The 26,269-nt window shown below is 45.0% G+C and overlaps 1 protein-coding gene across 3 annotated transcripts in view; it reads right to left on the minus strand.

Annotated features, from left to right (window-relative positions):
• LOC110489723 (plectin) overlaps positions 1–26,269 on the minus strand; it is a 183,765-nt gene that overhangs the window by 139,504 nt on the left and 17,992 nt on the right. For 2 of the 3 annotated variants that reach the window (XM_036948365.1, XM_036948357.1), the window contains exon 1: positions 21,868–22,044. The exons of the other annotated variant lie outside the window; for it this stretch is intronic. In XM_036948365.1, the coding sequence (XP_036804260.1) occupies positions 21,868–21,958 (91 nt within the window). In that variant the 5' untranslated portion in view covers positions 21,959–22,044. Of the gene's footprint in view, positions 1–21,867; positions 22,045–26,269 lie in introns of those variants that run through there. 3 annotated transcript variants of the gene reach the window in all.

Raw genomic sequence — 26,269 nt, forward strand, 5'->3', positions numbered from 1 at the left:
AGACAGAGAGCGAGCGGTTGTCCAGACTGTTTTCACAATTATGAGCTGAACATAACAGTATGCCAGTGGAAGAACAGTAGCACGTGAACCAACTGTGGTTTGTGACTACTATAATGACCTATTTTAGCCAATTCAATTTCAGTCATTCTGTTAAAGATTTTGTAACAGAATTACATGTTTTTTTCTGACCGTTTGAGCAGACACATGCACATTTGTGGCAGTGCTCCTCCTGCTCCTCCTTGCACAAAGGCGGAGGTAGCGGTCCTGCTGCTGGCTTGTTGCCCTCCTACGGCCTCCTCCACATCTCCTGATGTACTGGCCTGTCTCCTGGTAGTGCCTCCATGCTCTGTTCACTACGCTGACAGACACAGCAAACCTTCTTGCCACAGCTCGCATTGATGTGCAATCCTGGATGAGCTGCACTACCTGAGCCACTTGTGTGGGTTGTAGACTCCGTCTCATGCTACCACTAGAGTGAAAGCACCGCCAGCATTCAAAAGTGACCAAAACATCAGCCAGGAAGCATAGGAACTGAGAAGTGGTCTGTGGTCACCACCTGCAGAACCACTCCTTTATTGGGGGTGTCTTGCTAATTGCCTATAATTTCCACCTGTTGTCTATTCCATTTGCACAACAGCATGTGAAATGTATTGTCAATCAGTGTTGCTTCTTAAGTGGACAGTTTGATTTCACAGAAGTGTGATTGACTTGGAGTTACATTGTGTTGTTTAAGTGTTCCCTTTATTTTTTTGAGCAGTGTATATAAATTTGCCAAAATGTCCTAAAACCTGTTTTTGGGGTATTGTGTGTAGATTTATGAGGAAAAATATATATTTAACACATTTTAGAATAAGACTGTAATGTAACAAAATGTGACAAAAGTCAAGGGGTCTGAATACTTTCCGAATGAACTGTACATGGAAATGACCCTATATTCTGAAGCATCAGTCTGATTCAGAGTACACAATTAATTAATTGAGTCACAATAAATATAGCTTTCTCTCTCTTATATAATAAAGGAAGGGGGGAGGAAATGAGTGACATATTGTTGGCAGCAAAGGAACTGGTAGTCTAACCATTCTGTAATGTCAAGGAAAAATACATACACAAAACAGTCCATGGCTAGGATCCCTGACAATTTCCTTATGGATGTGGTCCCTGCTATCCCAGCATGCCACAGTACCAGAGAGACTAAACGGCTAAAGAAAGACACAGAGAGATGGCACAGCTGTGTATGGGGTGACCGTTGTTTGGATTGGCTCACATCAGCATCCTTTTGGACCTGTGCCTCCCTCTCTTCCTGTACCTCCCAATTTGTCAGTGTGACAGACTAACCAACCTGTTACCAACAGAAGGTAATAGGCAAAAACTGTAATGAATTAGATGGGACAATAGCAACAACACTCTTCAATGACTCCCAGATGGGTGAGCTGACTAAGAGAGAAGTGGATCCAATTTAAAACTGGACTGCCTTGAACTGGCCTGCCCACATGTCACTCACAGGTGCAACAGGGTGAAACAAGATAGAAGGTGTGGAGAGATGAATACATCCGGCCAATTTAATTTGTAGTATTGCATGCATGTGATTAAATGCTGAATGCATTTTTCCACACCGGATATTTTTTCACAAGTGCCTCATTGTTCATCATGAGAATCTCTACAGCATGTGTTAATGAGTTTGAGAAGAGAATTCCAGAGATCTACTGTATTCCCTCTACTCTACCCAACTTAGATCAGATGTCATGCTAGTGATGATGGGCACACATCAGCGGGAGTCCCTAGTCCTTATCCAATAGATACTATAGATAAACCACTGATACTAGTAGCAGGAGGTTTAAGGATAAGGATATGACAAAACAGCATTCCACCCATAGAGATTTGTACGTGTTTGAATAAGCCTAATACCCCTTTGAATGTATTTGTTTTCACACAGTAAACATTGTATCCTAGATGAAATACATCCAAATGTGCATCCTAATGAATCCCTACGAAAAACGCTATGTTTTGTCTTCCTGAATAAAGACCAGATAGAACCCATGAGTCTATTTATTCGCATGCTCGATTAGTGTGTTGACTGCTTGTGTTCAGTCATTATCTTATTTGGTTGTGTGCTTGAATAAGCACTGAGCAAATTCAAACAGGGCTGCTGGCTATCAATTAAGGATTTCCTAGTTTGGCGGCATGAATGGAAACCGAATTCATCCTATGCTATTGTAACTACAGCCTACTGAATGAGTCAGCAAACGTCTGAAGTTTGGCCAGAGGGAGGTTTAATGGTATTTCTCAGACATATTTCACCAGCATCACTTCATGTTTGAGTGACTCTTACTGACTGACTGAGATTTAGATACATCAGACCTGGTTTACATAACATTTGTCATCTTTCAAATACTTCAGCTGTGATTGATTGAGCTTGATATTCCCAAAAGTGGAAACCGTGCCCATCTTGGACTCCAGCAAGGCCCCAGCACACGTCCAAACTATTTGAAAGATTTCAAATGCTATTTAAAAACAAGTATGAGCTACAGTATGGATGGGGTGTACTCGAGACAACAAACAGTTGTGACCACAAGGGTTTTTGAAGGGGGTTGTTCCAGTAATAGTCATCTTGGTCACATATGGTCAAGGATTCAGAGATGGAACTTTGTGTCATTAGCAGTAGCGGGGCATTTGTACACTCTGTACTCTGTACATTTGCAGAGAGGAAAAGTACTGTAGACTGTGCTAGCATGTGGATGTGGATTGAATGTGGGATGTAGGATAGAACTCTTTCCAGTGCTCTCTTTCTTTCAATCTACCACAGAAAAGGCTGTGTGGGGATAGTGTGGCACCTTGTATCGGAGTGGACACTCCCTCACAGTCCTGTCCATTTCAGAGCCCTATTCTTTCACCCCTGACTGTGGGGGACACGAGTGTGTTTGCAGCCCCCTGGCCAGTTTACGCCGGTAGCCCCGCTGTGAACGTTCAGACAAAACCATTCCATCTCTCTGAGGTCACACAGCCACACAAATCTCCAGTCCAATGTGACAGCTTAGAGCGCAGGGCAGCGGCTAGGCCGGACAGCTTTCCCCCAGCACTGAGAGAAAAGCCTTGCACAGAGCCAGTATCTGGTGATACAACTATTAGTCAATGGACGGGCAAAAGCCAAACACAACAGGTCCCGGTCTATGGATCACACACTACAAAGAGGACACATACACTCACACACTTAGCAAATATCCCTGTGAAACATCACTCACGGTCAACTTCATAAAAGTGATCCTCAGCACAGGTCACAGGTGATGGTAATTGAGGACCTCTTGCAGGTGCACTTGAATAATCTAGAGGCTAAATACCCGACATAGAGTGATAAACACATCAGCTGCATAAAATGCACACACACACACACACACACACACACACACACACACACAGGAGATACAGTGCCTTGCGAAAGTATTCGGCCCCCTTGAACTTTGCAACCTTTTGCCACATTTCAGGCTTCAAACATAAAGATATAAAACTGTATTTTTTTGTGAAGAATCAACAACAAGTGGGACACAATCATGAAGTGGAACGACATTTATTGGATGTTTCAAACTTTTTTAACAAATCAAAAACTGAAAAATTGGGCGTGCAAAATTATTCAGCCCCTTTACTTTCAGTGCAGCAAACTCTCTCCAGAAGTTCAGTGAGGATCTCTGAATGATCCAATGTTGACCTAAATGACTAATGATGATAAATACAATCCACCTGTGTGTAATCAAGTCTCCGTATAAATGCACCTGCACTGTGATAGTCTCAGAGGTCCGTTAAAAGCGCAGAGAGCATCATGAAGAACAAGGAACAGACCAGGCAGGTCCGAGATACTGTTGTGAAGAAGTTTAAAGCCGGATTTGGATACAAAAAGATTTCCCAAGCTTTAAACATCCCAAGGAGCACTGTGCAAGTGATAATATTGAAATGGAAGGAGTATCAGACCACTGCAAATCTACCAAGACCTGGCCGTCCCTCTAAACTTTCAGCTCATACAAGGAGAAGACTGATCAGAGATGCAGCCAAGAGGCCCATGATCACTCTGGATGAACTGCAGAGATCTACAGCTGAGGTGGGAGACTCTGTCCATAGGACAACAATCAGTCGTATATTGCACAAATCTGGCCTTTATGGAAGAGTGGCAAGAAGAAAGCCATTTCTTAAAGATATCCATAAAAAGTGTCATTTAAAGTTTGCCACAAGCCACCTGGGAGACACACCAAACATGTGGAAGAAGGTGCTCTGGTCAGATGAAACCAAAATTGAACTTTTTGGCAACAATGCAAAACGTTATGTTTGGCGTAAAAGCAACACAGCTCATCACCCTGAACACACCATCCCCACTGTCAAACATGGTGGTGGCAGCATCATGGTTTGGGCCTGCTTTTCTTCAGCAGGGACAGGGAAGATGGTTAAAATTGATGGGAAGATGGATGGAGCCAAATACAGGACCATTCTGGAAGAAAACCTGATGGAGTCTGCAAAAGACCTGAGACTGGGATGGAGATTTGTCTTCCAACAAGACAATGATCCAAAACATAAAGCAAAATCTACAATGGAATGTAAAAGGTGGCGCTACAAAGTATTAACTTAAGGGGGCTGAATAATTTTGCACGCCCAATTTTTCAGTTTTTGATTTGTTAAAAAAGTTTGAAATATCTAATAAATGTCGTTCCACTTCATGATTGTGTCCCACTTGTTGTCGATTCTTCACAAAAAAATACAGTTTTATATCTTAATGTTTGAAGCCTGAAATGTGGCAAAAGGTCGCAAAGTTCAAGGGGGCCGAATACTTTCGCAAGGCACTGTATAATCCCCTGTAAGAGTGTACTGAGAGGGCAGGGTGCTTTGGCACACATTCGGCCCGACACACCTCTACCATTGCTTCCTGCTACTAAAGGCTGTCCACCACAGGATCATACTGCCTTATCTTCCACCTCACCGGACATTACTTCTCGAGATAAGAAGAAGATCATGTTAACACACTGTAAGAGAACCCAGAGTTTCAACCTTATGCCCTCAGGAGAATATTGCTGAATACACTTCCCGAAAGGCCAAATCATCCATGCAGTAACTGTAGCTCATCAACTTCCATTACTTTCATTCAATATTCAAAAAAGTCTCTAATAAGAACTGAACATGTATTTCAAACAACTATTACTTAAGTCATTATTTACACCATGACATTTTATTGATGTTACAATCTTGATGCGTTGAGTTCTGTCTTTAAACTGACGGATACATTATATGTGTGGAGAGAGAGAATGAGTGGGTCACTGTCACTGTGGATCTGCTTCACTATGTCTGCTTGCCTACAGAATGTTGACAGGCATACAGCATGCAGCTGCCCTAACTCTGCCGAGGGAGCTGGTTTTCCCACCCGAAAGGCTTGGCGGCTGGCGGGGTGGCGTGCGTTGGCCTGGTGCAGGAATGCTGGGAATGGGGCTGGAGGGTAATGGAGCACAGAATGTGATGACTGAAGCCAGGTTTCCTCTATGTTCTGTCCCAGACCAGGGACCAGACCAGGCCCCAGGGTTGAAAGCACACACCCATGCTCAAAGGGAATGGCCACGGGAGTCAAGGTCAGAGGGCTGGAGCTGGACCAACAGCCCCGCTGGACACTGGAGAGACACACTGTCATCTCAGCAGATTTATGTAGACATGCTGGAACCACCAGCTGAAGGCAGACCTAAAAACTCATTTTTTCTTTTAAAGGGAGTATTCATTGCAATATTTGAAAGTTAATAATCACAGTACTCATTCGCTGTTCATTTCTTGGCTATAGTATTCCGGAGGTACTTTTTATACAAAGCCTGACACAACCTTGCTCTTTCAAATAATTGAACAGTGGATCCAAGAGTTTTTAGATGTTGTTATGTGGACTACGTTCCACTAGGGGCTGTGCTTACACTGTACAGCCTAACTATCACCGACTCTCTGCGTAGGACTCTCAGTGGAAAAAGGGTGAAAAGACAACCCATTTTTTTTTTATATATAGAAAACATTCCAGGAAACAAGACAGCAGTTACTGTCAAGACGGCAAGAAAATGCTATTTTGGTTTGTTTAAGACAATGAGTCACAAACAGATCAAGTCACAATCATACATGTGCTTGGGCATGGGGGAAATGGGGTAGTTTTTACCATATTTCTTACATAAAACCTATATGAAACAGCATATTCATTATGGATGCCACCCACAGTAACATGCATTTTTAATAGGTTACATGCATTTCCTAGATCGATAAAAGAAAATGCTGAGTCAGCATGTTGTAGTTTCACAGGCAGGATACTGTAGTTTCACAGGCAGGATAGCAGGCCATGGGAGCTATAATGTCTCACATATGGCTCAAAATGTTGCCCTTGCCAAGAGGCTGTCTCCTTGGAGGGGGGGGGGGGGGGGGGGGGGGGGGGGGGGGGGGTGATTGCGTCTCTTAATGCTTGCCCAGATATCATTGCAGTGAATCAGCAGAAACAGACAGCTGTTTCAGGGCTGAACATGAGGCCCACAGTGACAGGGCTTTACTGTCACCTTACACATGTCTAATAATCGAAACAAACTGCTGAGTGGAAGCCAACCTCACAGCTGATCAATACAGTAAGACTGTGAGTCTCTCTCTCATGTAATGATGCAAGGAGTTTTTCATTGAAGGCGTCGGCTTGGCTCCTTTGTGTTCCCCGGGAGCCTGACCAGACTCATCCAAGATGTCTGTCTCTGTCTGGAACTGGGTACTGTCGCATTGATTCTGTTACAGGAGCCTCAGCATCTCCAGAATAAACATACGTCTCTCTCCTCTCCTCTAAATGCTTCCTCATAAGGACCACATCCAGCAGGCCTTGGGGGAATCCATCGTCTGCAACCAGGTACAATACATAAAAATGACCACGGCTTTACTAGCGTGGTAAAGTCAGACCAAATGCTGTGCTCAATTAGTGAGAGCAGCATTCACACTGGTTTAACTAAAAACGTTCCTTTATGTGACATCTGAAACGGTCATTGCAAGATTTTCACAAATAATCCATTCACACACACTACAATGCATTAGGATTATGCTTTATTCAAATCAAATCACATTTTATTGGTCAAATACACATCCTAGCTCCAACAGTGCAGTAGTATCTAACAATTCACAACAATACACGTGAATCTAAAAGTACAAAAATGGAATTAAGAAATATATAAATATTAGGACGGGCAATCTAAAATACAGTAGAATGGAATACAGTATATACATATGAGATGAGTAAAGATTATTGCACAACGATTCAGGTCAATTACTATTCAGTAAAAACAGAAACAAGTACTTTAAAAGAAACACGCTCACACACAGACATGTACACTGGCGGTGACACAACAAATAGTTGTCACGGCATCCATGTACACGAACGCTGTCATTGAGCTACAGATTCCTAACATGACAATAGAACTGCAGAGTGAAGCTGTCAGCCCGAAGACATGACATTTACACTACACACTGAGTGTACAAAACATTAAGAACACCTTCCTAATATTGAGTTGCACCCCCCCTTTTTGCCCTCAGAACAGCCTCAATTAGTCGGGGCATGGACTCTAGGTGTCGAAAGCGTTCCACAGGGAAGCTGGCACATGTTGACTCCAACAGTTGTGTCAATTTGGCTAGATGTCCTTTGGGTGGTGGACCATTCTTAATACACACGGGAAACTGTTGAGCGTGAAAAACTCAGCAGCGTTGCAGTTGACACCTACAACCATAACCTTTTCAAAAGCATTTAAATCTTCAGTCTTGCCCATTCACCCTCTGAATGGCACACATACGCAATCCATGTTTCACTTGTCTCAAGGCTTAAAAATCCTTCTTTAACGTCAGCTTCAGTCTCCTCCCCTTCATCTACACTGATTGAAGTGGATTTAAGTGACATCAATAAGGGATCAAAGCTTTCACCTGGATTCATCTGGTCAGTCTGTGTCGTGGATGGAGCACAGGCTCCTACACAGGTCAAATGCTGAAGCCAACTCACTTTCAGAAGGTGAACAGTGAAGCAGACTGAAGCTGAAAAATATTCATCAACTCTTGGTAGGACAATGTCAAAGCAAACTTCCATTGTCCTGCCAAAAGTTGCTGAATATCTTTTCATATTTGATTTTTCACGCTGCTTTTGAGAGCACTAATAACAGAGCTCAGATAGGACCTTGCTTTACTACTGTTGAGGAATGCTTAAAAACACTGAACGACCTTGACCCCAGTTTGCTCTGACTGATTAAAATCAGTCAAAAAGGGGGAGAGGGGAGAGTGCCATTTCCTTCTCTGGAAGCCCCACAATCCCTTATTTCTGTGAGACAACACTGCCCTGTGCCAAAGTGTGGCTACAACAGGAAGCCCAGAATTAGCTGTGCTTTTAGCGCTTTGATGAGAAAATAAAAACAATCTGATTTCCAGTGTGGCCATTCTTCCCCAGAGGAGAAGAGTTACACCCCTCTGGGCTGGAGAGGTTAGAGACCAACGTCACATTTCATTTAACCTTTCTTTCCGCAGGGAGTCATATCGAGACCCAGGTCTCCTTTTCAAATGAGAATACCCCCCCCCCCCCCCAAAAAAAAACTGTAATACAAAATGCAATCAATAGCATCCAAAAGCAGTTACCACAACAGTATCCGAGACCTTGTTCACACATCTGATAGAGAAGTTGGTCCTCCTTATCTATACAAGAAGTTTGGGTAACGGCAACTTCTGTCACTCAGACTGAGGTAAAAGTGTGTAAGCTCAGTGTTTTGTTTGGTACTGTTCAGGCTGGGGAATAACAGCTTGCTAGGTATTTGTCTCTGCCACCAGGCAACACTTCTCAAAAGTCTTTAGCATGTCTATGTGAGGCAAACCAAGCAGCCTGCTACCAGAGGAGAATGTAGCAAGTGATACCTCAAGGGCAGTCTGTATTACCCCAGGGTTTTCTACGTGTGTGTGTGTGTGTTTGTGTTTGTGTGCGCTCACGTGCATGCATGCGTGCACGCATTCTTGTGTGCGTGTGTGCGGCAGCTGTGCAGGATGACTTGCTGTGGCATCCCCGGGCCTCGTGGTGACTCTGTCATGCCGGCTCGTCATTGCGCAGCGTGTCTGGAAGCAGTAATGTGCTAGAGAATGACAAGGCAGACCACTAACACACACACACACACACACACAGACCGATCTAAATCTCTTCCACACGGAAAGCACCCACATCTCTCACTGATTGCTCACAGTATCACTAATAAACATATGACCTTTTAGGGACTTTGTTTGAGCACTGTTACCCGCTAGAAGAATGCTCAACTGTTTCATGTCTATTTCAATCCATACCCTCTCTCTGGAGCGGAAACACTTTCCATCAGCCAATCAAACAGAGCTCGTGCAGTGCTCCTTCACAGAGCATACAGACAGACACTTCCATTTAAAAACTCATCCCAGCACGAACAGAGACTCCACACCAGAGGAGAGGTTCAATTAGGCCCATGGGAAATAAATACACACTGTGGCCATTCACACTAAAATCCAATCCATCCTGATACGTTGACACGCACCTTGACTTAGATGTCAATGTTCAAACACACACACACACACACCTATCATGACTTTCAGACACACACACACACACACACCCTCGTCACTATGGTTATAATGAGCATGTGAGAAGAGAGGGTTGGGAAATGAGGGGGAAGGAAGATACTTAGAGCACTGACTGAAGATGACACCGAATGCTGCTTTAACGGCCCATTCCCCCCATGTCCCAGTCCCCGGGTGAGTGTGTGTGTGTGTGTGTGTGTGTGTGTGTAAGTACGCATGCAAATGCATACAAGTACGCATGCAAATATGTGCATGAGTGCGTACCTACTGTACGTGCGTGTGTCCATGTGCGCCTGCTTGCCCATGTACATGTAGGGCTGGGAATTGCCAGGGACCTCACGATACGATATTATCACAATACTTACGGTTATTGGGATTTGATGTTTCAAACCTTTGATAACACGCACACCATTGGCCGACGTATCAAATTGCGTGGGGGATGTGTAGTTTAGAGAGCGTTTGCACATTGGAAAGATGTCGGCGAGACATCAGAATAGGAATGTTGATGTCTGGCCAACGTATAAACGATGTAGAACTCTAAACGCATCTGCAAGACATCTTGGCCATGAGCAAACGCTGTCCAAATGGCATCTTCTTCCTTTATCCTGTATACATCGCGCCTACGTTGGGCAGACGCATGTGTGCAATCTGAGAACCTATTGCTCACTATATGTCTGCTGCAGAGAAACGAGAGAGGGCGTGAGAACATTTGTTTGGATCAGTCATGGAAATAAAAAGTGCTGAACAGATGTTGCCTCACGATTACAAAAGAAGCTGGAGAACAAGCTATAGGATGAACAATACCAGAGTCTGTGTGCAGGCACAGCAGCCTAGCACTAGCTAATTCTACCTAACAATGTATTGCATTTTTTATCAACTCGATACTCGGGAGTCAAAGTGTCGATATAATATTGCGATGTGCAACTGTCACTGCATGCCTGCATGTGTGTGTGCCTGCGTGAGTGCATGCGCGTGCGCGAGTGCACGTGTATGTGGTTTCATGCATCTGTGTGTGCATCTGGAGGAGCAATACGATTACTCCTATATGTTTTCATTGCTTACTGACGCCTTGGGGCAGCCGTCCCAGACACATAGCGCAGTTAACAAAGTGCCAGACCCTAACCTAAAGGCAGAGGCAGAGGAACAGGGGCACAGAGAGATGGAGGAAGAAAAGAGAGGCATTGTGTCAAACCCAGTCCAGGTGCAAACAGTGTTTCCCACATAATTGAATGTTGAATGAAAGTCATGTCTCCGTAGAAAGGAACTCTTGCCAAAACGATGCAGTGACTCCTGCGTATAAATCGACCCACGAGGTTGACACTAAAGCAGTATGCTGAGCTGTCACTCCATCAAACGCTGACACATTGTCACTCAAACTAAACCGCTCCATCATGCCGCTTTCAAACAAAGATGGCTGAGAAACGATCAAACGAGGTGTCAAGTCGTGCAGCTTGAAGAGAAGAGATGAGGTGGGCAAAAACCATGAGCGTACGCGAATGAGACGGCTCTGCATTTCTTTAGCAGCAGGCCGCTCCCTCACGTGTAATGTTTGACAACATTGTTAAAGACTGAGTTTCAACAGACATTACGCGTGAGGGAGAGCGCCCACACAGAGACACAGAAGATTTTACTGTAGAAAAAAGCCATTTGATGAATAAGCCGATGTGATTCTGCACTTGCTGTAATCCAATCAAACAGAATTGTTTCTGCACAGCTATGCCTCTCTGACAGGAAACGGACAGTAAATAATTGGGAAGCCTCCCAGCGGACCCTCCAAAGTCCATATACGGCCAGAGGAATCTCTGCAAAGCATCTATTATCCTCCCCCTTGGTCGGTCATGGCTAGAAGGGTCTAGAAGGGATTAGCCATGACCGGCCAGGAGGTATTCCAGCATTTGTCAAATTAGAGTCCAAAGGTGATTTTTTTTAGTGCATTTCAGCTAACCCTAACCCTTTTCCTAACCTTAACCTAATTCTCCTAACCTGATAGGTTAATTATCCTAAGGTTCCCTGACCTGCTACGAAAAGTCAAATCTAACGTTAATTTGACAAAAGCTGGATCCCGTCTAGCCATGATCCTCCTGGCCCTGAAGTGACCTCTCACCTGAGTGCTGATCTATCCCAGGCTGCTGCCACCGGCCCTAAAAATGCTGAAATGACAAGAATACAGAAGCACATAGAGGCCGGGAAAAGACCAGGAATAACCCAGCGTCTTTCCCTTAGCTTGGTTCCGACACCTCTCAGAGTTAAGTCAGACGGAAAAAAGGACTCTCTCTCTCCCACTCATACTTTACCCATCTCTCTCTCCCGCTCTCTCTCTCCAACTCTAACATACTCTCCCTCGCTCGCTCAATTTTTTCACTCTCACACTCTCTGAGCCCGCTGCATTTCTGCTGTAACGATTTCACAGACATACTGTACAGAAGATTTCCATTACTGAGATTTTCCCTCTAAATTTCTGCTCTGGAAAAGAGCTTAAGCTCTTTGAAAGGGAAGATTTTGGCAGCTACTCAATTAAGGAAAATATCCTTATGTCACACATTTTACACAGCAGACAGGCTCAATTGTTCAAGACTTCATTTAGCATTCACATTGCATTTGTGCCTGGTTGACCTCTGCGTCAGTTCAGTGTGTGTGTGTGTGTGTGTGTGTGTGTGTGTGTGTGTGTGTGTGTGTGTGTGTGTGTGTGTGTGTGTGTGTGTGTGTGTGTGTGTGTGTGTGTGTGTGTGTGTGTGTGTGTGATTCACAGGGGCCACAGCAGGACAATTCCCGCAGAGGGTGAGGGGTGATTTACAAGTAGACACATGCAATGAGAGTACTACTGGAAACTCACAGGTGTGTTGTCAGCAAAGCAATTTAAGACAGCACAGTAGGCTACAACACCTGATTCCAATGCACCCATTGACCAAGTCATAAAGAGTGTCCCTCTCCTGTGTTGGAGTCAATGAGGAGAGGGACAATGCTTACCTATGAGACAGAACAGAGACACGTGATTATCATGGTTACATGGTTCTCAAATATATGTATTATTCAATTTCAGTACTTCTGTAGCAAGGTAAAAGCAAGTGGTATATGAATAGATCCATACATACTGTATATGAAAAAAATATATATATATACACATCTTTCATTTAACACTTTTGGGAGTCCTTAATTCAGCCTGTCGACAGGAGACTGAGATGCATGCAGAGTCTTAGAAAGCGAAGGAGAGAGAGAGAACGTGGGAAGAGAGAGAAAAAGAACGAGGGAGAGCGAGATCGAGGGAGTGAAATTATTATTATTGTTTTAAAGAAAGAAGAATGAGGGAGTGGAGAGTGTGTATGAGTGAGAGACAGAGAGTGAGAGAGAGAGAGAGAGAGAGAGAGAGAGAGAGAGAGAGAGAGAGAGAGAGAGAGAGAGAGAGAGCAGTGATTCATGATTCATGGATCTGACGTGTCACTGACTCTGATCCTCAAAATCCCTATCAGCCACAAATAGCTCCTTGGGCCCACCACACACCCATCACTCACTAGCCTGTCCACTGCGGGAAACTTGATCTGCCATCTCATATATAACGTTAACAATAATATAAAACACAACATGCAACAATTTCAACGATTTTACTGAGTTACAGGAAATCAGTCAATTGAAATCAATTCAATTGGACCTAATCCAGGGATCATTAACGAGATTCAGCTGAAGGATGATTTTTCTTGAGAGGATGGTCGGGGGGTCCTGAACATAATTACAAATCATTTGTAGACTGCAAATTGACCGCAAGAAGCCCCAACAGATATATTATTTGACTAAAACATATTCATTTTAAACCTTTGCTTACATTTGTATATGATCACGTCTCTCTTTTATGGAAATATTTGGTTATAGATTTCCTGAATTAAAATCACTTGGAGCTGATTTCCTGGTGTTTTTACAGTTTTGTACGTCCAACAATGAAAATAAAAAATATATACACTACCGTTCAAAAGTTTGGGGTGACTTAGAAAGGTCCTTGTTTTGGAAAGGAAGTTACATTTTTTGCCCAGTAAAATAACATCAAATTGATCAGAAATACAGTGTAGACAATGTTGTAAATGACTATTGTAGCTGGAAACGGCTGATTTTTTTATGGAATATCTACACATGAGTACAGACGCCCATTCTCAGCAACCATCACTCCTGTGTTCCAATGGCACATTGTGTTAGCTAATCCAAATGTATCATTTTAAAAGGCTAATTGAGCATTCAAAAACACTTTTGCAATTATGTTAGCAGAGCTGAAAACTGTTGTTCTGATTAAAGGAGCAATAAAACTAGCCTTCTTTAGACTAGTTGAGTATCTGGAGCATCAGCATTTGTGGGTTCGATTACAGGCTCAAAATGGCCAGAAACAAATAACTTTCTTCTGAAACTCGCCAGTCTATTCTTGTTCTGAGAAATGAAGGCTATTCCATGCGAGAAATTGGCAAGAAACTGAAGATCTCATACAACGCTGTGTACTACTCTCTTCACAGAACAGCGCAAACTGCCCCCAAACTTTTGAACGGTAGGGCATGTTTTTTTGTTGCTCAGAAAACTTTGGGGGCCGAATAAAACCAACCAGTTGGGGAACCCTGCTCTAATTTATGGATGTCACATGACTGAGAAGGGGCATGACTGAGCAAGTTGGTGGGCCTATGCTCTCCCAGGCCCAACCATGGCTTCACCCCTGCCCATTCATGTGAAATCCATAGATTAGTGCAGGGTGTCACGCCCTGATCTGTTTCACCTGTCCTTGTGCTTGTCTCCACCCCCTTCCAGCTGTCACCCATTATCCCCTGGGTACTTTGTTTGTTTGTCTGTTGCCAGTTCGATTTTTTTCGTCAATCCTACCAGCGGTTTTCCCTCTATTCCTGTCTAGTGATTGTTCCTGGTTTTGACCTTTTCCACCTGCTCTGAGCCTGCCTGCCGTCCTGTACTTTTGCCCCACTACTCTGGATTATCGACCCCTGCCTGCCTTGACCTATCATTTGCCTGTTGCTGTAATAAACATTGTTACTTGAACAGTCTGCATTTGGGTCTTACCTGAAACGTGATAGTACGAACTGGCCCTGCCCGTCCTGCCACCCTCATTGCCTGAAGTCAGTTATGCCTGTCCCGGAACATCTTCCTGGGGGCTTTGAAATTGCCCCGCACTTCTCCGCCAGCCCCGCAGAGTGCCAGGACCTCTGGGAGGGATTCAGTAAGGCCTGGGCCGCTTCGCTTCCGCAGCACCGACCGGTATCCAAGAAGGTCAAGCCTGAGGCGATGCCACGCCGCTATAGGGCCGCGACTACACCCCCGGAAGCCGAGACCTTTCCCCCCGCTTCAAGATGATTAGCCCCTCTGCTGTTCGTTCTCTGTTGCCCCGTACCCTCTGTATTTTTCCTACCTTTTTTGTGTCTAGAGTTAAAACCGTGTCTTACTGCCCCTTGTCTCCTGTTTCCAGGCCCACCCCTCTCCCCTGTCTCATCGACGGCTGACCGGCGTACATGGTGAAACATCTCCTGACGGTTTGACCTCGGGGCAGGGGATTCCAGTACCTGGTTGACGGAGGGTTATAGCCCAGAGGAGAGGTGCTCTGCTAGGGACATCCTGGACCCAGGCCTCATCTCTGAGTTCCGGCAGCCCGCTCAACCAGGTATCTGCCCAGGTAGGACACCAGGTGGTGTCACTAGAGGGAGGGAGGGGGTCACGCCCTGATCTGTTTCACCAGTCCTTGTGCTTGTCTCCACCCCCTCCAGGTGTCACTCATTTTCCATTATTCCCTGGGGTACTTATACCTGTGTTCTTTGTTTCTGTTGCCAGTTCTTTTTGTTTCATCAAGCCTACCAGCATTTTTCCCTCTATTCCTGTCTAGTGATTGTTCCTGTTCTGCCCACCCTGAGCCTGCCTGCCGTCCTGTACCTTTGCCCCACTACTTTGGATTATCAACCCCTGTCTGCATTTGGGTCTTACCTGAAACGTGATACAGGGTTCCCCAACTGCGGCCCGCAAACTGAATCTGACCGACGGGTGGTTTTATTTGCCCCCCCCCCCAAGTTTTCTGAGCAAAAACACATTAACTAAAAACACCAGGAAATCAGCTCCAAGTGATTTTAATTTGAGAAGTCTGCGGGTCGTGAGGCCGCTTGGATGTACTGCCAAATTTTCAAAAACAACATTGGAGGCGGCTTATGGTAGAGAAATTAACAAAATTATCTGGAAATTATCTGTTGGACGTTCCAGCAGTCAGCATTGCACGCTCCCTCAACTCCAGCCACCTATGTCATAGACTGTTCTCTCTGCTACCGCACGGCAAGAGGTACCGATGTGCCAAGTCTAGGTCCAAGAGGCTTCTAAACAGCTTTTACCCCCAAGCCATGAGACTCCTGAACAGCTAATCAAATGGCTACCCAGACTATTTGCATTGCCCCCCCCCCCCCCCCCCCCCCATACGCTGCTGCAACTCTCTGTTATTATCTATGCATAGTCACTTTAATAACTCTACATGTACATACAGTGCCTTGCGAAAGTATTCGGCCCCCTTGAACTTTGCGACCTTTTGCCACATTTCAGGCTTCAAACATAAAGATATAAAACTGTATTTTTTGTGAAGAATCAACAACAAGTGGGACACAATCATGAAGTGGAACGACATTTATTGGATATTTCAAACTTTTTTAACAAATCAAAAACTGAAAAATTGGCCGTGCAAAATTATTCAGCCCCTTTACTTTCAGTGCAGCAAACTCTCTCCAGAAGTTCAGTGAGGATCTCTGAATGATCCAATGTTGACCTAAATGACTAACGATGATAAATACAATCCACCTGTGTGTAATCAAGTCTCCGTATAAATGCACCTGCACTGTGATAGTCTCAGAGGTCCGTTAAAAGCGCAGAGAGCATCATGAAGAACAAGGAACACACCAGGCAGGTCCGAGATACTGTTGTGAAGAAGGTTAAAGTCGGATTTGGATACAAAAAGATTTCCCAAGCTTTAAACATCCCAAGGAGCACTGTGCAAGCGATAATATTGAAATGGAAGGAGTATCAGACCACTGCAAATCTACCAAGACCTGGCCGTCCCTCTAAACTTTCAGCTCATACAAGGAGAAGACTGATCAGAGATGCAGCCAAGAGGCCCATGATCACTCTGGATGAACTGCAGAGATCTACAGCTGAGGTGGGAGACTCTGTCCATAGGACAACAATCAGTCGTATATTGCACAAATCTGGCCTTTATGGAAGAGTGGCAAGAAGAAAGCCATTTCTTAAAGATATCCATCAAAAGTGTCGTTTAAAGTTTGCCACAAGCCACCTGGGAGACACACCAAACATGTGGAAGAAGGTGCTCGGGTCAGATGAAACCAAAATTGAACTTTTTGGCAACAATGCAAAACGTTTTGTTTGGCGTAAAAGCAACACAGCTGAACACACCATCCCCACTGTCAAACATGGTGGTGGCAGCATCATGGTTTGGGCCTGCTTTTCTTCAGCAGTGACAGGGAAGATGGTTAAAATTGATGGGAAGATGGATGGAGCCAAATACAGGACAATTCTGGAAGAAAACCTGATGGAGTCTGCAAAAGACCTGAGACTGGGACGGAGATTTGTCTTCCAACAAGACAATGATCCAAAACATAAAGCAAAATCTACAATGGAATGGTTCAAAAATAAACATATCCAGGTGTTAGAATGGCCAAGTCAAAGTCCAGACCTGAATCCAATCGAGAATCTGTGGAAATAACTGAAAAGTGCTGTTCACAAATGCTCTCCATCCAACCTCACTGAGCTCGAGCTGTTTTGCAAGGAGGAATGGGAAAAAAATTCAGTCTCTCGATGTGCAAAACTGATAGAGACATACCCCAAGCAACTTACAGCTGTAATCGCAGCAAAAGGTGGCGCTACAAAGTTTTAACTTAAGGGGGCTGAATAATTTTGCACGCCCAATTTTTCAGTTTTTGATTTGTTAAAAAAGTTTGAAATATCCAATAAATGTCGTTCCACTTCATGATTGTGTCCCACTTGTTGTTGATTCTTCACAAAAAAATACAGTTTTATATCTTTATGTTTGAAGCCTGAAATGTGGCAAAAGGTCGCAAAGTTCAAGGGGGCCGAATACTTTCGCAAGGCACTGTATTACCTTGACACTGGTGCCCCTGCACATTGACTCTGTACCGGTACACCCTGTATATAGCCCTGTTATTTACTGCTGCTCGATAATGTTATTATTATCTGGGTTGTTTTTTTTTGGGGGGGGGGTATTTCCTTAACTGCATTGTTGGTTAAGGGCTTGATTAGTAAGCGTTTCACTAAGGTCTACCTACACCTTTTGTGTTCAGCACATGTGACAACAAAAAAAATATTTACATTTATATATGTATTTGTTCAGTATACACACTCACTCACCGCTTTAAAACGGCAAACACACTACACTCGCACACTACACACTACACTCGCACACTACACAGCTAGAATAGACACCACTGCTTTTAAATAGTTTGTTCATTCATAAAGCTGGGTGACTGACCACTTCCCAAAGGACTTTACACAAGACACCTAAATATAACTGAAGTCATCCACTGATAGATTCTTCATTGAGCTATAGAGATCCATTTTTTTTTGAGTGGCATGAGTACTGATTCCATCATTCCAAAACAAGCACATTTAGATCAAATCAAATTATTAACCACAGTCCATATATTTGTTTTATACCCCAGAAAAACATGGTACAATCAAAGTCTGCCCCCAGGCCAAAAATAACTATTTAATTGGGCGGCCGAACAAGGCTGAGGCTATACTTGGGGGTTATTTTAAGCCCCCGCAGGGCGTAAGAGGGCGCCATGGAAGTAGGCGGTGGGAGAGAGCGTGGATGCCAACCGTAGTCCGCCCGTCCACCCGGCACGTCCACCCAGACCGGGGCAATCCTCCTCACCGGCTGCCCAGTGACATCCCGCCCACATCACCTGCCGTCACAAAGTGAATTAAAGGACGCTGGGAAGACAGTCAGCCAGCTAGCCAGCCTGTCTGCCTCCCTCCCTCCCTCCCTCCGCCATGCTGGGGACAATGAGACAGCACAAGAGAATGAAATATGTAGAGCACAGGCAGACTAACTCCCGAGGAGGAATATGTCCTACACACAAACTCTGACGAATGTAAGACAGTAGCGTCATGTTGCCTCCCAATCTGCGAATGAACCAAAGAGAAATGTTTCACTAACTCCTACAGAGGGATACGTCTTATATAAACGCTTACAAACGTATGACAGTATAGTTATCCATTAATGCTGTCCGTCTTCCTGATATGACAGTGGATCAAAGACCGCAGGCTGAGTGACTCCTAGAGAGGGACACATTCTATATACTGTACATACTGTGATGAATGTAAGACTGTAGTGTCATGTTTTCCAACTTGCAGGATGACAGAATGAGAGGAACAGGGAGAATTCTCAAATAGTTGTTTCATCACCCAGGGGGATACGTCTCCTACCGTGTAAACTCCGACTAATGTAATGGAGTCGCATCAGTACAAAGTGCCAGAGCAATGACTTAGCATTCTATACAGGTCAACTTACCCCATAATATGCATCACCAACTTTCTTCTCTCATTGAATACGATCATTTCTGAACCATCGGCTGACAACTCCACCCCAGATTCCGAGCGCAGTCATTCAAGTGTCCCATAATCCAGCACTTCTATGGCAACCGCTCCTACTTCTAACAGTGAGGCGTGATGCACGCTAAAGATCAAAACTAAATGGGGAATTCTCTGGCGAGTGGTGAGTGTGACAATGGAATAAAATCTCCCAGTGAAACTCCAATACTGTCACGGTATGCTGCTATGGCTAAAGACGCCTAGCGGAAGAACAACTAGACTTAGCAATGTTTACAGAATAAATACTGTCTTTTATCGGACATCAGTAGGGTACACTAAGACACACACATCCTACTATATACAGAGATATACAGAGAAGAACAAGAACAAGAGTTGAAGGCAAGAAGTCTGATGAGTCATGACCTTAGATTCACCTGTGCATGGTAGTGAGTAAACACCACCATGACATCACTGAAAAGAACACACAAGGTTCTCTCTAAAATAATTAACTCAAGCAATCAGGAAGGAGAGAGAGGTGAGAGGTGAGAGACAGAGAATGAGACATACTGGGAGAGATGGAGAGAGACGGAGAGAGAAAGAGAGGTGAGAGAGACGGGGATACTGGGAGGGATGGCGAGAGACAGAGGGGGGTTGAGACAGAGACAGAGGGATGGAGAGAGAGAGAGAGAGAGAGAGACAGGGATACTGGGAGGGATGGCGAGAGACAGAGGGGGGTTGAGACAGAGACAGAGGGATGGAGAGAGAGAGAGAGAGAGAGAGTGACAGACAGAGATACAGAGACGGATGGAGAGAGAAAGAGGGGGGGCTGAGACAGAGAGAGACTGGGAGAGATGGAGAGAGACAGATGAGCAGCTCATTGCCTCCCTGCCTCATGTGCCTTAATAAGGATAATGAGAGCAGAGCAGGACAGTCTGCCTGTTTTATGTTCCTTGCCTGTACGACAGAGACAACACAGAGGAACTCTCAAATATAAACACCTGCCTGGCTGCCAGTGTTCTTGGTCATAGGTCTCACACACACACACACACACACACACACACACACACACACACTGAACTAAGCTTGAAATAAAACAAAACACACGTGCATGCATGCGCCCATACACACACACGCACATATAGAGCACAAACAGAAACCCACAAATGTGCAGATCCACCCCTGAAACAGCTAAATTGATTCAGCACAGGGGCTCATTCTCCAGATTCTCTCCGAGACAAGAAACTGGGGCGATATTTATAGAGGAGCTCTCTTGTTTTCTGAAGGAAAGATCAGCTGGAAGGACTACGTACTAGGGGAAAGCAGAATGGGGATGCGTAAAGGGGAGCAAGATGTAGGGAGAAGGAGAGTGAAGGAACACCGGGGTGCGAGAAATGGAGGGAGTTAATGCTCTGATGTACAGAACAGTAAGGGGATAAGGATTGACATGGAGAGAGATGTGGAGATATGTGGGATATGGAGAGAATGAGCTATGGGTACAAAGACACACTAATGCAGATGTGAAATAGGAATGGAGGGGTTTTGGGGTGTGGATGGGGTTTTTCTGTGGATGAGGATAGTGGATGAGGCCTGATCGTCAATGGATGAAGTATGAAAAGTCTATGATAGTCTATGATTGAGATCCCCAACCCACTATCTTCTGACTGTGGGCTCGATTCAATAAAGTCCACATTGCAGTATGTATTTACACATTAGCTCTTTTTCCCCATGGTGATATAAAATCAGAGACTGGTCTTGGGTACAGCCCTATACAAACTACCAGGTAAACTCCCCTCACAGCTATGCCTTCAGATGTGTGGAAACAGGGTGATGGCTTTAAACAAAGACTGTACATTGAATTCCAGCCTATATACAATATGAACATCATGAACAAAAAGAAGATCTTGACACTTCAACCAGTGGATGCGACAGACTATGAACGACAGAACATTCTTTCCCAGGAACATTAGCCAAGTGGCTCAAAAGAAACAATTAAAGAGAACATTTATATTCATTGTGGTAGATGACACATAATGTGATGATAAGCTCCGGTAAATTGATGGACAGTATACTTCATTGTAGAGAAGCAACACCTGTCCACGTCCCATAAACTGTAGCTGGGCAAAATATAACACAATCAGATGAGCACTTACAGTACATGTAAGCCCCTCTCCTCTCCATTTCATTAAGGTCAAAGGTTAGAATGGTAGACCTAGTTGGCTATATTCACATATCAAGATAAAGCAGTGGAGTAAATCTACACATTGAACTTTGACAACCGCCACAGAGAGCCACAGAGAGCCACAGAGAGCCACGGAGAGCCACGGAGAGCCACAGAGAGCCACAGAGAGCCACGGAGAGCCAAAGAGAGAGACCGGCAGAGTGACAGCAAACATGTGATCCAATCAATACATCCCTCAGCACTCTGGAGGAGCAGCGTGTGGCTGGCTGGCTGCACTCCCTGTTGCGCACACACACAGACACACACACACACAAAAGGGTGTAGAAGACGTGCAGAAAGACAGATGAAGAGACACAGGCTCATACAAACACATATGCTGTTAGCACCCCTGTGCAGAGCTACTAATATCACACACAGTCTCCCTCTCCCCCACACGTCCTCAGTCACACACACGGACTATATCCTGTCCTAACTGGCAGTAGCAGCAGTCACTCCTCTATGTGAGTGTGTGGGCCCTGGCTGGCATGTACCTTTGTACTTCTCCCTGACGTTCTCGTACGCCTGGATGAAGTCCTGCTCCTCTGCATTGGGGGGCAGGCATGCGGGTTCATACATGGCCATGGCTGTCAATGGGGACCGTCACCCTCGTCTCCTCTTTTTATTGTCCTCCTCCTTTCCCTTCTTCTTCTTTTGAGGTCAGTGGCTCCCTCTCTCTCTTTCCCTGTTGAAAACCTCTGCTGTCGGTCTGTCTGTCTGTCCTCTCTGTAGTTCTCGCAGTTGTGTATGAGCTCTCCACAGCGCTCAACTTCATTCCAGTGGTCAGCAACCAGCCTCCCCCCCCCCCCCACCCCACCCCCTCACGTAGCAGATAAATACTCAATATAAATGCCAGGTCCCTCCTCTTAAAGACACATGGCAGTGGAAGCACGTAGAAAGAGAGAGAGAGAGAGAGAGAGAGAGAGAGAGAGAGAGAGAGAAGCTTTGGGCACACCAGCAAGACTTGTCAGGCAGGCACACCATTAAACTATTGCACAGCAGTAAAGCTATGAAAAGATATGAAAACAAAGAGAGTCGCACACTCCCTATGTATAACCTCCTAGCTATTTATTGGGTAAAAAAAAAAACACGCACACGGGTTTAGCATATACTTTCCAAACAAAACTCAGTCATACCCAGTAGCAACTCCTACACAAGTAAGACACACACAAACACACAAACAAGCTGCTACCTCATTTCTACTGCTGGCCCAATTCCCATCTGACTTAAAGTTAAAAAAGAAAAAAAGAAAAACATTCTCATTATTAGATGCGAGACCCAAACACAGTTTTGAAGGGAAAAAAATACTCTAATGTACAGTATTTGCAATCCTAATCACAGAAACCAAATAAAAGCAACTAAATCTAATGGACAAGGATATTTTTCCCTCCTTTCCCCAGATTATGCCAATGCTCTATGTTGTTGCTGTCTAGCTCGCGTGTCCGGGTCATTCACCAAGCAGTGGAAGTAAATGTTTTGCCTCTCAATTGATGAATACGTTTAAAAACGAGTTACAGTGCAGAAGAGACCATGACATCCTCAGGGAACACACTCCTCCGAGAGCAAGCAACAGAAAATTATATATAGATATTATATGTCATGACATCTATCAATTTAATATCGCGCCTGATTTAGCGGCCTCATTACTGCACCCATACAAGCCAACGTTTCATGAAGTGTTGGTGAATCATCTATAGGGGTGGGAAAGCAATAAAAACAACTAATATTGCTGACATTGTACTGAAAGCATCCATCCAGCCATACAGGAACATCAACATAAAACTGTGTTTATTCCATACTGAAGTGTCACGTCAAAAGAATCAAATATCCATTCATTAACAGTAGAACCGCGAAAGCAGCCATTTTGACTGCTCATGATTTGTTTTATTATTATTACTGTGCCATTTTGAAAGTCATGCCCCCCTCTGTCCTTGACCTCTCCTAAATACTGTAAGTCTATATAACACATTGTCGGTGTTATAATCTTAATATCACAAACAGAACTGTTTTATAACCAGTTTTAGGAGGGCATGTCATTTTCTGAATGTTTTTTGTCCCGTTCACCTTCCTTCTCTGGTCCTTCTACCAACAGTAGGGCCTGTTCTGGTCCTTCTACCAACAGTAGGGCCTGTTCTGGTCCTTCTCTCGACAGTAGGGCCTGAACGTCCTGTGCCGGCTCCATGCACCAGGCCTCCTGTGCGTCTCCCCAGCCCGGTACGTCCTGTGCCAGCTCCACGCACCAAGCCTCCAAAGACGGTCGGCATTCCAGAGCTTCCAGCTACGGGCGGCAGTCCAGAGCCTCCAGCGACGATCCATGGCCCAGAGCCTCCAGTGAGGATCCATGGCCCGGAGCCTCCAGTGAGGGTTCCTAGTCCAGAGCCTCCTGCGAGGGTTCTCAGTCCAGAGCCTCCTGGGAGGGTTCCCAGTCCAGAGCCTCCTGCGAGGGTTCCCAGTCCAGAGCCTCCTGCGAGGGTTCCCAGTCCAGAGCCTCCTGCGAGGGTTCCCAGTCCAGAACCTCCTGCGAGGGTTCCCAGTCCAGAGCCTCCTGCGAGGGTTCCCAGTCCAGAGCCTCCAGTGAGGGTTCGCAGTCCGGAGCCTTCAGCGAGGGTTCCTAGTCCAGAGCCTCCAGTGAGGATTCATGGCCTGGAGCCTCCAGTGAGGGTTCCTAGTCCAGAGCCTCCTGGGAGGCTTCCCAGTCCAGAGCCTCCTGCGAGGGTTCCCAGTCCAGAGCCTCCTGCGAGGGTTCCCAGTCCAGAGCCTCCTGCGAGGGTTCCCAGTCCAGAGCCTCCTGCGAGGGTTCCCAGTCCAGAGCCTCCAGTGAGGGTTCGCAGTCCGGAGCCTTCAGCGAGGGTTCCTAGTCCAGAGCCTCCAGTGAGGATTCATGGCCTGGAGCCTCCAGTGAGGGTTCCTAGTCCAGAGCCTCCTGCGAGGGTTCCCAGTCCAGAGCCTCCTGCGAGGGTTCCCAGTCCAGAGTCTCCAGTGAGGGTTCGCAGTCCGGAGCCTTCAGCGAGGGTTCCCAGTCCGGAGTCCCCGGCGACAATCTACGGTCCGGAGTCCCCGGCGACGATCCACGGTCCGGTTCCTCCGACAATGATTCACGGTCCAGAGCCTCCGGCGACGATCCAAGGTCCGGTTCCACGGAAGCGGAGGGAACCGCGAGCGGAGCGGGGTCTACGTCCCGAACCGGAGCCGCCATCGAGGCTAGATGCCCACCCGGACCCTCCCCCATAGAGTCAGGTTTGGAGTCCAGAGTCCGCACCTCACGTGCTGACCTTAGAGCCTTTTAATTCTCTATTTTGGTTAGGTCAGGGTGTGACTATAGGGTGGGTACTAGTTTGTGTATTTCAATGTTGGCCTGGTATGGTTCCCAATCAGAGGCAGTTGTCTATAGTTGTCTCTGATTGGGGATCATATTTAGGCAGCCTTTTCCCACCTATTGTTTGTGGGATCTTGATTTTGTATTGCAGCTTTTTAGCCCTACAAAGCTGTACGTTTCGTTTTGTTTCTCTTTATTGTTTTGTGCTGGTTATCATAAATAAAAATGATTAACCTATCCCACGCTGCATCTTGGTCGGACCATCTTTCCAACAACGATCGTTACACACAAGCTGACAATAATTGACTATTTTGGACTGCTGTCAAAATCAACTGCTGTTATATTCATTATAATGTCATTATTTCATTTCACTATTTATCAAGGCCACTTGGCGCTTATAATGATGTTTAGGCTACTGATGTTTTCATCATTTGACCGTGTGTCTTGACTGTGTGTTTTGGTGGTTGGGGTATTTTTATTTTATTGTTATAAAAATGTGTTCCAACACATATGCTTTCTGTTTCATAGTTTTAACAAATACGGATAAAATTGATTGAACACTTTAATTTAAAAAAAAATGCTTTTAACAGCCTACTGTAACAAACTCATATAAATGCTATTGTGTTATAAAATATTGAATAAAAATGTTTTTCTAATGTTACCCACGGCCTTCATAAACACTACCAAATTATTATTTTGCAAAAAAAACATTAATTACACTGTTAGAATGTTGCAGTCAGAATGATTGGGTCCGTCGAGGCCCAAGGGATCTAGTGTTAACTCTTCCAAGTATAGTCTGTTATATTTCTGTGTCTTTAAACGTCAGATCCCCTCAGCAGCACACTGGCAGGGAGTAGAGACAGTACCGTAGGAAAATCTCCCCTCGTTGTTTCATTTCCGTCCTGGCCCTTCTATCAGCGAGTTTCTCATGACCAAGGCCAGTCCCTGACATCAGCCAGGAGGCTTTCCTGTGAGGGAACAGGATAAGTCCAAACGCCTCACTCGCCACTGGAAAAGGAGCCGTTTTTGCCGTTCCAGACAAACATTCACACTTCGACAGGAAATGGAAACTGTTTCACTACTGGCACATGACAGGACTAGGACTACACACCTGGTGGTTCACCACATTTTCATCTAGCCTGGTCAAAGATCCAACTCCTATGGTCATTGTTGGTTATTCCTCTAATCAAGCCATGAACTGTCCCTTTCCATCTATGCAGGATGCACACACTCAAAGACTTGGCCTCTATTGGTTTACCTAACTATAGCTAAGCTTACTCATAATGATGTATTGCTTGTTTTTTTGCTTTTGAAGCACTTTCAGATTGTTATGAAAAGCACAAAATATACATTTGATAAATTATTATTCTTATTGTCAGGCCAAACATTGGCGTGACAATGGCCATAGGAGTTGGCAAACAGATATGGGACCAAGCTTGCATCCATACTTTACTGTACTGTACGTACTGTGCTGAAGCTAACTCTCGTTTTCTATCGTTGCCATGTGCCACAACAATAGACAACTAGAGTAGGCTTCAGCATACTGTAGATGCGGTAAAGAGGGTCATTTGAACTCGATC

The sequence above is a fragment of the Oncorhynchus mykiss genome, chromosome 2, assembly GCF_013265735.2.
Source record: "Oncorhynchus mykiss isolate Arlee chromosome 2, USDA_OmykA_1.1, whole genome shotgun sequence".
Classification (NCBI taxonomy): domain Eukaryota; kingdom Metazoa; phylum Chordata; class Actinopteri; order Salmoniformes; family Salmonidae; genus Oncorhynchus; species Oncorhynchus mykiss.